The 15860-nt window shown below is 35.5% G+C and overlaps 1 protein-coding gene across 1 annotated transcript in view; it reads left to right on the top strand.

Moving 5' to 3' along the window:
- LOC102850477 (sperm-specific antigen 2 homolog) overlaps window positions 1-14539 on the top strand; it is a 38444-nt gene extending 23905 nt beyond the window's left edge. Inside the window, exons 11-13 of the mRNA XM_006878949.1 lie at window positions 621-686; window positions 1547-2008; window positions 14438-14539. Of these exons, the coding sequence (XP_006879011.1) occupies window positions 621-686; window positions 1547-2008; window positions 14438-14539 (630 nt within the window). The remainder of the gene's footprint in view (window positions 1-620; window positions 687-1546; window positions 2009-14437) is intronic.
- Window positions 14540-15860: the final 1321 nt, after the last annotated feature.

Here is a 15860-nt window from a genome sequence, read left to right as displayed (position 1 = left end):
TCAGGGTGAAGATCTTCTCTCACTACTCTAAAGGGCCCCTTTGGCAGTAGGAAACACATAGACTATTACGGAGATTGATTTTAGAATTTAGATGCACTGTTATCAGTTGTGCTTAATCGTACGTGTTCATATCCTTGAAGATGTATCATGGAAGTGTTGCAGCCTAGAAGACACAAATTTAACTAACAAGAAGTAGTACATTATTTTGATGTGTTGAAATTGTGAACTTCTCTCTTTGTTACTTGAGCACTGTTTGGTTTTCCTAAAGAGAAATGGCAGAATAAACACATAACACATATAAGTAAGGTAGCATAAATAGAATAAAAATGTGTCTTGTAGTAAAACCATTCTGTATTTTTTTATGAGTAAAATTTCCTGTAGAATAGTTTTGACCTACCATTTTGAAAAATGTATTATTGACACCAGAGAATCAGAACATTTGTATACCTTCTAGTATCAACACTTCAGTCACAATAAATTTTACAGAATTCTATCCCAGTCTAGTGTGACCTATGTGGCAAAAAAAAAAAAAAATCTACAGAGCAATGTTTAGCCAATAAGTTTACAATACAACATTGGTAGTTTTAAAGAAAATGCATATATTGTTCTTACTTTTTCAGGGAATGTGTGGCAGTAGAAGCGCTGATAACTTGTCATGCCCTTCTCCATTGAATGTAATGGAACCAGTAAGACTCTCTCCTTTTAATCACTGGGGAAGGGGATGATATAAAACAACATTTTCTAAAAACATACTTTTCCTACTGTAGATGAAATGTATTTTTTGCACACAGAATCTTGATCAATAAGGTATTGATTAGAAATGAATTTGGCACTTCTAACAGCTCACCACAAGAAAGACAATTATAATAGTGATTTATCTTTATGGCCTTACAGAGATAGGTGCCATGAAAACTTTCCCAAGTGGACGGTAGGGAAATACACTTCCACAATCTTAACCCAACCAAATCCTTTGGGTATAGTTGATTCCATAAGAGACTTTTTGAACAAAAGTGTGCTTTTATTTTTATATAAAAGCATTCTGAGAAGCTGGGTTTTTTTTTGTTAATGGTAGAAAACCACCATCATTCCAAGTTATTTGAACCTGGATGATAACAAGGACAGTTTCACCCAACTTTACTAGTGATGGGGCACAGGCATCATCGTGCTAACCAGTGGGTGATAGGAGCCCACTGTGGTCATTCGAGAGAAAGACCTAGGAGTCTGCTTCTAAACATTACACCTTGGAAACCTCAATAGGAAGTTTTACTCCATCTCACAGGGTCACTGCTTGTGGGAACTGACTCCATGCAAGTGACGTTTATATATGTTCTTGTTAAACTTGATGCTTGATCTCATGGTGAATTTAAATTTTACTCTATGGTTTTAATCAGTGAAATTGAAGTTAATTAATGAATCAAGAGTTACATCTTTATGAGCTTGTGTGATTTTTTTTTTTTGGCAATAATCTCAGTAGGATTTTAATTTTCTTTTCAACTCCTAATCATAATTTCAAGATAGACAAACAACTGCTGTTTCTGTTCTCCAGGTCACTGAGTTGATGCGGGAACAATCGTATCTGAAGTCAGAATTGGGCTTGGCACTCGGAGAAGTAGGGTTTGAAATTCCTCCTGGAGAAAGCTCCGAATCTGTCTTCTCCCAAGCAACATCCGAGTCCTCCTCTGTGTGTTCTAGTCCCTCTCGTGCTAATAAAAGAACTGCAGTACGTTCTGGTGACTCAAGCAAACCCAGAACCCAGTTAGTGTCAAGCAAGAAAGTATTCCGTGCATCAGTTGCCCTCACACCAACAGCTCCTTCTAGAACAGGTTCTGTGCAGACACCTCCAGATTTAGAAAGTTCTGAGGAAGCTGGAGCAGCTGAAGATGCTGCAGAGGCTGGAGGACGTACATCTGCAGTGGAAGAGGGACATAGAAATATCCCATTAGTGCCAGCTGCTGAGGAGGTGCATACAGATGTGGAGCAGGACGAATTACAGCAAGTGATACGGGAGGTGAGTCAAATCTGTGCTTGCTTCATTTGAAGAAATGTAGTATAGGAGTTCTTACTGGAATGTTAATCATTTGTAAAAACATTTCTCTGATTCACTTTATTAATTTTCAAAGAGTTTTAAAATTATTTTTTTCATTAATCTTATTGGTATCAATTAAAGAAGGTCTGTCTTAGGAATAGATTTCTTAAAGTTTCGTACTCTGGTGTAAAATAAGTACAATTAACTATACTCGGTTGAATAAGATATTTATAGGGCTTCTTATAGGTAAACATGTAACAAATTCTTTGGTAATATATAAACGTGTGACAACTCTTTAGTCCTTTGATTCCATATCTGTAAAATGAAAGATTATACTTTTATATCTCTTCCAGGCTTAAAACAGTCATTTAGTAATTTGATGACAAAAGAAAACAGGATTGTGACTTTTTGTTGTTGTTATTTGGTGATAATAACTTTTAAGAAGTACAAAGATCTTTGGATGATGAGTTGAGAAATGTGAAAATTTTATGAGATGCTCAAAAAGAAAAAGTGAAAAATTGAGCTTTTTTCAATATTGTAACAGTGAGAATCTAATGCAATTGTGATAGTTATGGGCTATCAAAAGGACTGCCAAAAAAATAAGCAAAAGCTAGATTAATTGGAAAAAAAAGTACAATGAGTGTTTGGCATAAAAATTTAGGGAATTAACAGGAACAATGTATTATATTTTATTTCATCATTTTAAAAATGGGAACCTCCTTAGATACACTTTTATGATAGTTTCTTGTATTTTTCTTTCAGTTAACACTATCTCTTTTTTTAGTATAAAATTATATGAATCCATTTTATTTCCTTGTCTTAATAGTTCTTAAAAGGAATTCTTAAGAAATGAACCATATTTATTCACCATTCTTTCCATCTGAGATACATAAACTAATGATGATAAAGGACCTTTAATTTTTATCATTAATACACAAATAAATTTTTTTAAAAAAGAAAAAACCAAGGAACAAAACAACTCTTATAAGTGTCTTTTGAGTATCTTATTTGTGAAGAGCTTAAAAAAACAAAACCAAAAACGTGTTAAGACCTGGAACCCTTAAGGTTAATTTAGTAGAAAAGTAAATGACTAATTCTTGAAACAATAAAAAAACTGTACAGAAAAGCATTTCTAATGAGTTGCCCAAGAACTAAGAATTTCAAAATGAGAAAGGATAAAATGAGCCAGGGAAATTGGGAATAGAAGTTTCCTACTTTAAAACTATTTCCAGTAAATTCAGTATTGTGAACGTAATATATTTTTCTAATTTGTGATTAACATAAAACACATTTCTAGTGGTTTTACGTTAAGAATAGTGGTAACAGACCAGACCAGACTTGTCCCTCAAACAAGCCATTGACCCTCTGGGACCAGAGGCTGATTCATGTGTTTTAGGTGCTGTCGTCTGTCATTTATAACCACGTGATAATAGTTTAGTAAGTGCAGTAAAAGATGTTTGGTTGTAATGCAGCATCTCTATTCCTGGAAATAATTCTGTGCAAAATCACACTCAAACACCAGGAGGGTTTTTTAGGAAGAATGAGATTAGAAGCAGAACTTTAAAATTTTATCAATGACATATTAAAAACTAAAAATGGACCTGGTAAAAAAATAGGGCCATCTTATACCTTTTATAAAAGGATTTAAAAAATTAATAAAAATGCACAAACATGGCTCTTTCCATTGAAAGAGACCTAGAATTTGCTTGTAGAAAGGCCTTGGGAGGGTTTCTAGTTTATAGATAGGTGTGACGTAGTGAAACGGCAAAGTGATACAAAATCCTATGAAACCTTTTAACACGAGAGATAAGTATGAAGGAATCATAACTTATAGCATGAAGTGAACTGAGGTGGCTGATAAATGTTTAAGGCGTGTGGGTAAGAATGGGGCTGAGTATAATTTGTCCTATTTCTCGTAGATAAAACCACACTAAGCAAAAGTGAAGTTTGTGTGGTATTTTTCCTAATATTTCAGTCATACTCACATTTTCAAAGCAGGTGTTAAAGTGGAAGAAACCAAAAATAAAACTTGTTGTCACTGTGTCAGCTCCAGTGCATGGTAACCAACCACATGTGTATAGAGTAGACTGTGCTCCACAGAGTTTTCAGAGGCTGGGATTTTTTTTTTTTTGTGCCTGATCACCAAGGGTTTTTGAGTCATCTCAAGGTGGACTCGAACCACCAAACTTAACAGTTAGTAACCAAGTGCTTCACCGTTTGTACTGCTAAGGGACTACATTGTTTGTTGTTGTTTGGTGCTGTCGAGTCATAGACGACTCATAGTGACCCTATGAACGAACAGCCTGAGCACTGTTCGTACATAGAGTTTCCAGAGGCAAGCCATTTCGGAAGTGGATGCCGCTCCTGCTTCCAGGCTTGATTTAGTCAGGAAGCTCCAGCCAACACTGTCCACCATGGGTGCCTATTACCACAATTGGCACATCAGTGTCACAGTCTTCAGCATCACAGCAATCATGAGTCACCTCTGTACAGCAACACACAGACCAATGCTATACCACCAAGAAGAATGTTTGACAGGAAAACAATTTGAACCTGGCCGAGGGCCGCAGATGAAAATCACCCACCTTCGGCTTGGTAGCATAACTACATACATGTTTATAAATTTTTTTTTCATGGCATGAACGTAACCAATTTTAAAAAAACCAAGTTTACAAGATTTTAATTCTAGAAATGTGTTTTACAAGGGACTCGACTAGTGCAATGGTTAAAATCTTCACCTGCCAACCAGAAAAATCTACAGTTGTAATTTACCAGCCACTCCACTGGGTAAAGGACGAGATCTACATCTGGAAAGAGTTATAGCCTTCAAAACCCTGTGAGGAAGTTCCCTGTACTGTAGGGTTGATATGACGTAGAATCAACTTGATGGCAGTAGATTCTCTTTGTTTTTAATTCTTAATTTTATTTGTTCTATAACTGTAATATTTTTGTATGTTACTTGGTTAAGGTTTGGCTAGCCGGTTATGTTGTCTTAAAACTAGAAAACTACATACTCATTTCTAAAAGGTTTCCAACAAATGTTATCCTTCTCAGACATTTAAGCATGTGGGTAAAGCAAATGCTTGAATTTTTCAGAATAGGTTACTAACCCATTAATTAAAAACTCACTAATTAAGGATTTGGTGTGGTATGAAGGAAGTTGATTTAACATTTACGCTTATCTTACGGACTGTCAAAAGGACAAATATATTTTAGAAAAAGTGTAGTCAGGGTGTTCTTCAGAGGCAAGGATAGTGAAACTTGACACTTGTATACTTGGGCATGTTGTTAAGAAGGGCCAGTATCTGGAAAAGGACCTCGTGCTTGGAAAGATAGAGGGTCAGTGAAGGAGAGGAAAGCCCTCAGTGAGGTAGATTGACGGAGTGACTTTATGGTGGACTTGAGTATGTCAGAGATGATGAGGTTGTCACAGGATGGAACAGGGTTCAGATTCATTATTCAGAGGGTTGCTGTAAATCATAGTTATCTCGACATTTTAATATCTAAGAGTTTATTTAATATAAATAGATTAAACCTATTGAGAATATTGATTTATTTAAACTATAAGAGAATATTGGTATCTTTTAAAGAAGAAACTATTTTGAAGCATTCTAAAATAGTGTACTCCTTTATATTAATTAGAGTTCTCTGGTGGTCTAGTAAGTTGTTGAGCTGCAAACCCAAAGGCGGATAGTTTGAATCCACCAGCTGCTTCGTGGGAGAGAGATAGGCAGTCTCCTCCCATGTGATTTACAGCCCTTGAAAACCCACTGGAGGGTCAGTTACGAGTCAGTGCTGACTTTTTACTGCAGTAAGAAAAAGAGAGAACTGATATACATATTAGTCTTCTGCCAGTTAAATTTTACAGAATAATTTGTTAATATCATATTAGCTCTGTTACAATGACTTTGGTTTTTTTTTTTGTTTTTTTTTTTTTTACAATGACTTTGTTTTAAACTTTTGTTTACAAAATACTTTAAATTTAGATTACTCTTCAGTCCATTAATTTAAAATCACTTATCTCTTTGCTCAAATACATATGGTACTGAATTCTATTTTTATTAAACTTTGGTGTATCAGCTACAAAGAAAACTAGATTCTTCTGTCTTCTTAGTAAACCCCCATCCCCTGACCCCATCAACAAAGCCACTATTCAGAAAAGGAAGATGTAATCTTGGATTGAACAGTTTGAGGTGAGGATTACACGTGTTTGGCAGGCACTTTGAGGCCTTTTTCTTCCTGCACTCCTGGGTGCATGAAAACAGTGCTGTTTGTCATGCCTTTGTTTGTTTACATCATGTCACCATATTTGAGGTTTTTACAAAGAGAGACTTTTATTGTTCATAATGTCTTAGTACATTTTTTCAGGAGAGCTTTGAAAGGAATATTTTTATACAGATATTTTATGTACTTCACTCTGAAATTAAACTTTCATCAGATTATAAAGATACCCTTTTTTCAGTTTAGATGTGTATGATTTCGTAGGAGATAATATATGGTCTAAGAATTTGTCTAGTGGTCTGGAATGTTTGTAATCAGCGGCCTGTAACTGCTTACAGTTTGTTTAAAAACTGAATTTAAGAGATGATTTAATAGAGTGATTGAAAATATGCCCATAGAAACAAATGCAAGAGAATGAAATGTCCCAGATTACCCCTAGTGTTTTTGCAGGGTTAATTCAATTTGTGCTGATCGTGTAGGACAGACTAGAACTGCCACACTGGGTTTCTTTGGCTGTAAGCATTATGGAGCCCCCTGCGCCAGCAGTTATGTTAGGACCACCTGCCCTGTGGTTAACCGCTGAGCTCTTACCATTGCACCACCATAGCTCCTTGGAGTAACCTTAGATTGCTTTATTTACAGCCCTTCTTTTTTCTTGAAGTTCCTAGACTTGATCCAGACCTCTCTGTACTTTTCTTGCCATATATTTGATAAGCCTTGAACATTTGTTTTGGTACCTACAGAGTTTACTGATGTTGTTATTGTAGCTTTTTTTGGTAAACACCTTATACAATGTATAGCATGCATTGTACATTCCATACAAACAGATTCCGTAGTCGATTCTGACTCATGGCCACCCTTCACTGGGTTTCTGAGACTGTAAGCTTTAATGAGAAGACAGCATGCCTCAATATTTTCATCAGAGAGAGTGGCTAGTGGGTTTGAACTGCCAACCTTTCATGTTTCAGATTAAACCCATTTAATCTGCTTGTTTTCCGACATTTCAAATTTATAGTCTATTGGTTTAGCCAATAAATATTTCTTCTTAACCTCAAAGTCTCTGGATAATGTACATGGTTAGATAATTGACTACATACTGAAATGTTGTCAAAGCCACTCAGAGGTGCTGTGGAAGTAAGATGTGGCACTCTCCTTTGGAGAAGTCATGCCCATTAAAACACCCGCAGAACACAGCTGTATACTGCATGTGGGTCACCACGAATTGTAATCAACTTGGCAACAGCTGATGTGGTTTCTGTGTTTTTTTCTTAATCTCAGGTAATTTGTCATTAGCCTTTACTATTTATTTTTTAAAAAATTATGTTTGTAAGAGCAATTTTACCATCTATCCAGTAGTTTTCTCACTTGTAGTCTTTCTCTGAAGCATTTCTCGTGAAATAATGGTTATTTATTTGACTGAACCAAGGTTAGCAGTTTAGACCTACTAGCCACACCACACGCAGTCAGTTTACACAAAGATTACGGCCTCGTGATTCTGGGACAGTTCTACTCTACCCTTTGTGTATCTCTGATTTAGAATGGACAAACAACACTAACAATAATCCTTCTCTTCACAAATAGAGACTTGATAACAGATGTATTTATCCCTCACTTGCTCCTTAAAATTATTTAACAGTTGATTTCAGTGCTCGTCCGCTGGGAGCTGTGGTGATGCCTTCCATGGGCTGTTGTTCTGCCAATCGGAAGGCAGCACTTCTCTGGAGGTTGGAAGCCACAGTTGACTCCTCCAGAGAAAGATGGACAATTTCTCCCCTGAGACTTACAGCCTCCAACACCAGCTGGAGGGCCATTTTAGAGTCAGTTCTCACTGAACAGTAATGAGTTTGAGTCTGTAGTACTTTGTTTTTCTGCTTCTATTTCATTTTGAACTGATATTTTGCTCTTGCACTTGCTCTTGCTCTCTAATTATTCATTTATTGAGTTCTTGCTTTATGCTGGAGGATGTAGGTTAGTGAGACCTGATGCCCTCCACCTCAAGCCTCTGCATCACTTTCAGCACAGGGCTTCCCATTTTGTCCTCACCCTTCCTGTTGTAACTTCCTCCTTCTACCTAAGTGGTGATTGTCTTGCTGTTTGGTTCATCTTGTCCAAGATCCACTGCAAACATCTGTACCCCACCGTACTGTAAAATTGCCTTTACTGCTTTGTGCCCTCCCGTCAAGTCTGCCATTCTCTTAAGAATCAGCTATTTGCCTCTTTTGTGTTTTCACTGATGATTTTTCCAGCTTTCTTATGAAGCCTTGTTTATCTCCATTAAACAAAAATATTTTGATGGTTTACTACAACAGTAACTGTACTCTCAAAATATATTAGCACATTTTTCGGTTTCTAAAGAATGCTCTTTCGGTCTTTTGTATGATGAGATGTAATAGGATTGCCATATTGCCTTATAGAAGAAACATAAAGACCATATTATTTACTGTCTGTAGGTAAGATTTTTATTTTCATGATATTTGTATCCATTACAAATTTATTTAAAACATTAATGAATTCTGCAGTGCTATGAACAAGGTTTTATCTATTTATTTATTCAAATATATCCCAGTACAAATGGGCAGTAGCTAAGGGTCATTTTTTCCTGTAACGACGTATACGTCTGTGTCTTGTATACCAGTTTTACATGACAGATTAATACAGAGCCAATTTTGGAAAGACTTCAATTGAGATGTGTTCAGGATGTACTTAGGAACATTTTAGGAAATAGATCAGGCTGACAGGAAACTGTGGAAATGGAGAATTTTTAAAAGCCAGTTGAGAGTGTCTCAAGTGCTAATTTGGGAAGACATTATCAGTTTATTTCAGGAAATACACATTTAAGACCTTTACAGAGGACTATTTGGAAATGATGCTGTATCATCAGAGAGAAACAAAGAGTGGATAGGCATGTATAGTGTTTCAGCTCATAAAAAAACCATCTTGAGGGACTCTTTATGTCCTTTTGCTTTTTCTGACCTTAAAATGATATATTTATCTGAAGCAAAGGTTACAAACAAGTGACGAACATACCGTACAACTGGCAAGAAGTTTGTTCTTTTCATTTCTCTTTTCAAGTTGTTTAGAAGATACTTTTATGTTTTAAAATACATTGTGGCGGTAGTGCTATGTGCCTTCAAGTCAGAACCAGCTCCCTCTGGCTGGTTTTCAGAGACGAGCTGTAAGTCACATGGAGGAGACTGCCTGTTCTTCTTCATGGAGCAAGCTGGTGGAGTCAAATCACATGTGTTTGGGTTGGCAACACAATTCCTTGCTGTTATTGTTGTTCTGTGCTCTCAAGTCTGAACCAACCCATAGCTGATCCTCTAGCAGATTTTCAAGAGGCAGTAAATTGCAGGGGAAGAGATTGCCCATCTTTCTTTTGTGGAACAGCATGTGCCTTTGGGTTGACAGAGTCCTTACCACTGAGTCACCTGCTCCCTGCACATTACCCACTTGTTCTGTGCTTTCGAGTCAGAATTGACCCAGAGCTGACCCTCCAGCAGGTTTTCAGAAGCAATAAATCACACAGGAGGAGCTTGTCCATCTTTATTCTGTGGTGCAGCTGGTGGATTCAAACCATAGACCTTAGTGTTGGTAGCATAATTCCTTACTATCATTATACATTGTACTAAATTAGAATTTCTCCTTTCCATTTAAAATATGCATGCTCTTTGGACACATTATATAACTTGTTTAGAAACATTGCTGTCAGTTTATAGATAGAAGTTATACCTGTATATGGTGGTCTAGTGTCAAGAAGCAGTGCTGCAATCCCAAAGGCATGTGGTTTGAGTCCACCAGCTGCTCCATAGGAGAAGAATAGGCAGTCTCCTCCCATGCAGTTAAGTGTGGATGTATTGTATGCTGCTGGAGGGTCAGCTATGAGTCTGTTTGACTCTACAGTACACAAGAAGTTTTCTTAGCAGTGAGAATCTTTGTGCTCCTGATTGCCTTGCAAAGGTAGACCTGTTTAAAAGAATGTAAAGAGCCTTACATTATTATTATTATTTTGAACATTTTGTTGTGGTCTGGGGAGAAAGCGTCTCAATTAATTTTCCATTCAATATTAATTTTGCTTCTTGGCATACGTTTCAGTCCCCTTCAGTATAATAATAACCTCTTCCTTGCTTGGCCCTCCATTTCAGCTTTCTTTCCAGCTATTTCTGCCTTTTGATCCTTTGAGGGGCACATGCTCCCCTTTTAGACTTTTTGGTGGATTGAAGCCTTCCTGTTTGAGTGAATGGTGAATTCTGGAAGTGTCTAGAGAGTATTCCTCCCTAAGCTTGAATAGTTCTTGAGGGCCATAGTTTCAGAGGTTCCACCAGTCTTTCTTTTGATTGACTTATTTTACTCAGATTCACTTAGGAGGTATCACATATTCATTATTCTTTAACATCATGTCGTATTCCATTGTGTATACATACCAGGGCTTGTTTATCCATTTATGGATTTAAGGTATTTCAATTCTTTTGCTTTTGTGAATAATGCTACAAAGAATATGGATATGTATATATCTATTTCTATCACAGCTCTTATTTTTAGAAGATATGTTCCAAGTAGTGAAATTGTTGGATCCTGTGGTATCTCTGTAACTTCTTAAGGAAGCGCCAAACTGTTTCCCATAGTGGTTGTACCATTTCCATTCTCACCAGCAGTGTATAAAAGCTCTGATTTCCTAACAACCACACCAACATTCATTGTGTGTGTGTGTGTGTGTGTGTTAGTGCCATCATTGTCTTGGTGAGATGGTATCTCTCTAGTGGTTAATGATGAGAGCATTTCTTCAAGTGTTTATTGGCCACCACAATGTTGTCTTTGGTGAAGTGTCTGTTCATGTCTTCTTTTATTTTTTTTTTAGTTGGATTGTTGGTCTTTTGATTATTGAATTGTTAAAGTTATATCTAGATTACCGTGTATAAAGTTTTCTGCTGGGGAGTTCTAGTAGAGTAAGCCGTAGGGAGTTGAGTTGCTAACCCAAAGGTAGTCAGTCTCTCTCTAGCAGTTCAAACCTAGCTGCTGCTCCTCTGGTTAAAGATGGTCAGGCTCCTCCTGGAAGATTTACAACTTCCCAAAAACCCACTGGAGAGTCACCTAATGAATTGATTTGACTTGACAGCAATGAGTTGAGTTAAAGTTTTCTGTTATTTTTTTTAATCTCTATAGTTTTAGATTTTATATACAGCTCATTTCTTCTGTCTTGAGCTCGATTTTGCATATGGTGTGAACTGTGGATTCTCTTTTATTTTTCTGTAAATGGATAGCTGGTGTTACCAGCACCATATAGTAAAGAGCTGCAAAAGATTTTTTAACTTAACTTCATGAAGTATATTGGTCTTTAATTTTTCTTGGTACCTTTAATGATACCTTTGCTATACTTTGGTATCACAGCCGTTCATGCTTAATAGATAAATTCTGAAGTCTTCCATCCTTTTCTGTGTTTTGGAATAGTTTGAGTAGAATTGGTACCGCCTTTTTGAATATATGGGAAGATTCTTCAGTGGAATTATCTGAACAGGGCTTTGTTTTCTTGGGATTTTTTTCTTTTTCTTTAAAGTCACCTTTTCGATTTCTTTTTTTTTTTTTTTGCTTTGGGTCTGTTAAATTTTTCTCCCTTTTTCTGTATTAATTTAGGTGGCTTCTGTGTTTCTAGAATTTGTATGTGTTGCAGCATAGTTCTTCATAATATTGTTATGATCCTTCTTATTTTATTGTAACATCTCCCATGTTAGTTTGTTTGTCATGTTATTTGCATCTTCTCCTTTTCCTTTGTTTAATTTGTCAGTGGTTTGCTCCTTTTTTTAAAACCTTTAAAGAACTAACTTCTAGACCTGTTGATTATATTGTTTTTCTGCACCTTCTGTTATTTGTGGTCTGTATTATTTCCTTCTGGTGATTTTAGGATTTTTTTAACCCCTACCTTTTTTCTTCATTGTTAGAATTATGTTAAAGTATTGTTATTTTTTTTTTTTTTGCTTTATGATGTGTATATTTTATAATATTACAGGTGTAAAGTGATCATGAGCACTGTTTTTGTTGTTTCTCTGATGTTTGGTATGCTTTGTTTTAATTTTTCTTTGATTGTAGGTATTTTATTACTTTTTTGCCTGTTGCCCAACATTTTTAAGCATGATTCTATTCAGTTTTTATGTTTGTTGTTTCTTCATTTTTCCTCCACTTACTGAATTCTCATCTTTGAGGATTGTCATCTGAGAAGAGGCTTTGCTCTATTTATTGTTTTTGTTTTTAAACGTGTTGAGACTTGCTTTACAATGTGGTCTGTTCTGGAGGATGAACCATGTATATGGAACAAGACTATATACCTGTGTTCCGTATGTTGTGTGCTCTACAGAGATTTTTGAAGGCTGGTTGGTTGACAGTGTTCAGATCCTTTTGTATCCTAGTTGAATTTCTTTCCAGTTTCCCTTTCTTTTATTAAAGGTGATATGTTGAAATTTTCTTCTTTTATTATGGAGTTGTTTCTCTTAAATTCTATTAAAGTTTGTTTTGATATATTTTAGAGCTTTTTCATTGAATGTTTAAATATTTATTATTATTATTATTATATTCTCTTGTTGGATCTTTATCATTATTTAATCTCTGTCTTATCCTTAAGGAGCTCTTGTTGCTTACTGTGTAACAACCATGGGCAGTCTGCCGTATTTTCCCTTATGTGTGTGTCTCTAACCCAAACAACAGAGGGCCATTGCTATGAGTAGTTCTATACCTTCTTACTCTCTCCTTCCCTACTTGTAGTTGCTTCTCTGGTGTTCTCATCGCTTTCTTGTGGCTTCCTTATTCTCTCCTTTCTTCACTCTAGATTTGTATACGTTGTTTCATATATGTTGGGGATTCTGTAGTTGTGCTATCCAGTGTTCAGTGAGGAATGCTACTTGTAGTATCTCAAAATGATCACACAGTCCCAGATCAGCTAGCCAGGCATCTGGTTGTTCCATATATATATATATATATATATATGCTTATTTTGTTCCATTTCTTTTATCTGTGTTTATTTAATTATTTCTAGCTTTCTCATTAGCTCTTGCATGTCTCCAGTTACCTTAACTGAAGACACATAGTCTTGCTAATCAACATAATCAACAATTGTGGTACTAGGAAAAGAGAGAGAATGCTTCCCACACTGAACAGCAAGATTTGACAGAGAATAAAGTGAGACCCTGGTGGTGATACTCAGGTGATGGTGGTCGAGAGACTGTGGTCTTGCAGTGGAGAAACTGGAAAGATGTGACAATGCTACTTGCATTTGTGCTGGACCACAGTTAAAGGTTTTGCTGTTTTTGCCAGATGCTTGAAGGAGAAGGTGACTTAAAACTGCTCTGAGGTAAACCTTACTGGATGATGGAGGGAACCAGAGGCTTCTTATATTTATGCCATTGAACTGAAACCAAAACTTTTACTAATTAAGGAATTGTGTTTTGCTTTTATTCTGGCTTGGGACTGCTGGACTAAACCTGGACTCATGTGAGATATTCTTTGCCTCTCCTACTCCTCAAGTTATTTCTCTAATAAGCCTCACTCCTGGTACCACAGCTGTGAATAAAGACTGTGAGTCAACAATGAGTATCAGACCCAAATGACAGAAATAGGAGCAGGAGCATTGGGGGCAGCGTGTCTCACCTAGCAGCTCTCTCTTTGCTGCTGTCAATATTATTGAGGGGGAAATTTCCTTTTATGAAATGATTAGAAGTCAGACTCCGCCATCCCCACATTGTATCGGCTCCTTTCACATCATCTTAATTGCTTTTACCTGGTTTCTTAAGTCCTTGTAGAATGTCTAGCTGGATCATCATTTTAGCTCAATCTCTACCCTCTCAAATCTTTTCAATCAGACTTTCCTTGTTAGTTTGTGTCATGAAATATATTATTGAATTTAACTAAAAACTTTAAATCTGTAAAATAATATCATAATGTTCTCAAATTATAAGCTGTGCTATTTTTATAATGTACTTGCCTGAGTTACACAGGGTTACATCTCAGATGCTTATCTGGGTTTGAGGACAGATGGATTCCATTTCCTATTGCCTGCTTATTAGGTTTGAATTTGAATTTTTACATGAACTTTGACACCTCTCTAGTTTAGCTGATTGCAGAAATGCTATTTATGCTTTTCTAAAAGCGTCAAAATGAATTGCAATAGAATTGTTAAGTTCTTCATTTTCTTTTATTCTCTTCCAGATTAAAGAGTCTATCGTTGGAGAAATTAGACGGGAAATTGTAAGTGGACTTTTGGCAGCAGTATCTTCAAGTAAAACATCTAATTCTAAGCCAGACAAATAAGTCATTAAATAGAAATTACAGGTAAACTTTTCTGAATTTATTTCTTTAGTGACATGTAAATTAGTACTTTTAATATGCTTTGTTTCTTAGTAGACTGTTTTCCTAGTTGTATTTTGATTTTTAGAATGTGTGTTATATGAAATCTTATCTGTGAAAAAGCCTAATACAATCCCATTTAAAGTATAAACAAGCTAAATCCTATATTACTATCCTCTAAATATTATTATCTTCTAAGGGATTATTTATTTGTGTTATTTTACTGACATTTTACTGCAGTAAATAATTGCTGAATTGACCCTTTACATATGAATCTTTTTTTAAAAAATAGCATTGGTTATAATGGCATTTCAGATAACATAGGTTTTGGAACATGATTTTGAAAATCACAGATTGATAGTATCTTATTTTTGCCCTTTAAGTAAACATCTCTCATGTGTTCCTATATGTTGTTAGGTGTTGTCACGTATGACTCATAGTGACCTATGAACAACCAATATAATTATTATTAAATGAATGAAAAGTTAATGTTATATCATATTATTATATACTGTATAGTATTTGTTCACAGTATTTGATAAATGCACAAAAACTATACACTGTATAGAAGAATTTTAAGTTTATAAAAATAAACATGTTTCAGTACTGTATAATATGGAAACAAAACTGCACTTTGAAACTATCTGTTGATAGGAAGATATTTGATAGGCTATAAAGATACTAAAAGCTTTTCTTTCAAAGCTGGACATAAAAAATTGTCTCTCAGTAAGATATATAGTGATCATAGAAGGATCAAGTTTAGATAGATAAAAATTCTCATCCTTTTTTAAAAAGAGCCTTTTAATTAAATGTAAAAATGTTTACTATCTTTTCTTTTTTAAGGTTAACATGGATCATTGTAGCAGTATAATACTGGACTTATCAATGTTATACACTGGTGGAGGTATTACTTGGGTTTCAGAAGATACTTGCTGCTGAGCTGGGCTACTGTATAAAAATGTACAATGTTTTTTTTCTTCTATGCATATATTTTAAAAATATGTAGAAACCTAGGCACTTTGCTGACTATTCTCTTCTAAACTATCAGAACTGTAGCAATTTGAAAACATAATATTTATTTGTATGTCAATATTTTCTAATGGATTTCCTGTGTAGAATTAATTTTAAAACTTGAAGACCTCCAAACGTAACCAATTTATAAATAACGTATTTCTTCAGAATAGCTTCTAAAACACTGACCTCTATGAGGTATTTACTGTGCAATAATACCTGATTCATTTTTTTTGAGAGCTTGAAGCAATCAATGATTTTTCCCTCCACTACT

This window comes from Elephantulus edwardii, unplaced genomic scaffold, assembly GCF_000299155.1.
Source record: "Elephantulus edwardii isolate Elephantulus edwardi_28Jun2011 unplaced genomic scaffold, EleEdw1.0 scaffold00001, whole genome shotgun sequence".
Taxonomy (NCBI): domain Eukaryota; kingdom Metazoa; phylum Chordata; class Mammalia; order Macroscelidea; family Macroscelididae; genus Elephantulus; species Elephantulus edwardii.
Note: the sequence above shows the minus strand (reverse complement) of the source record. Positions and strands in the feature narration are given on the sequence as shown.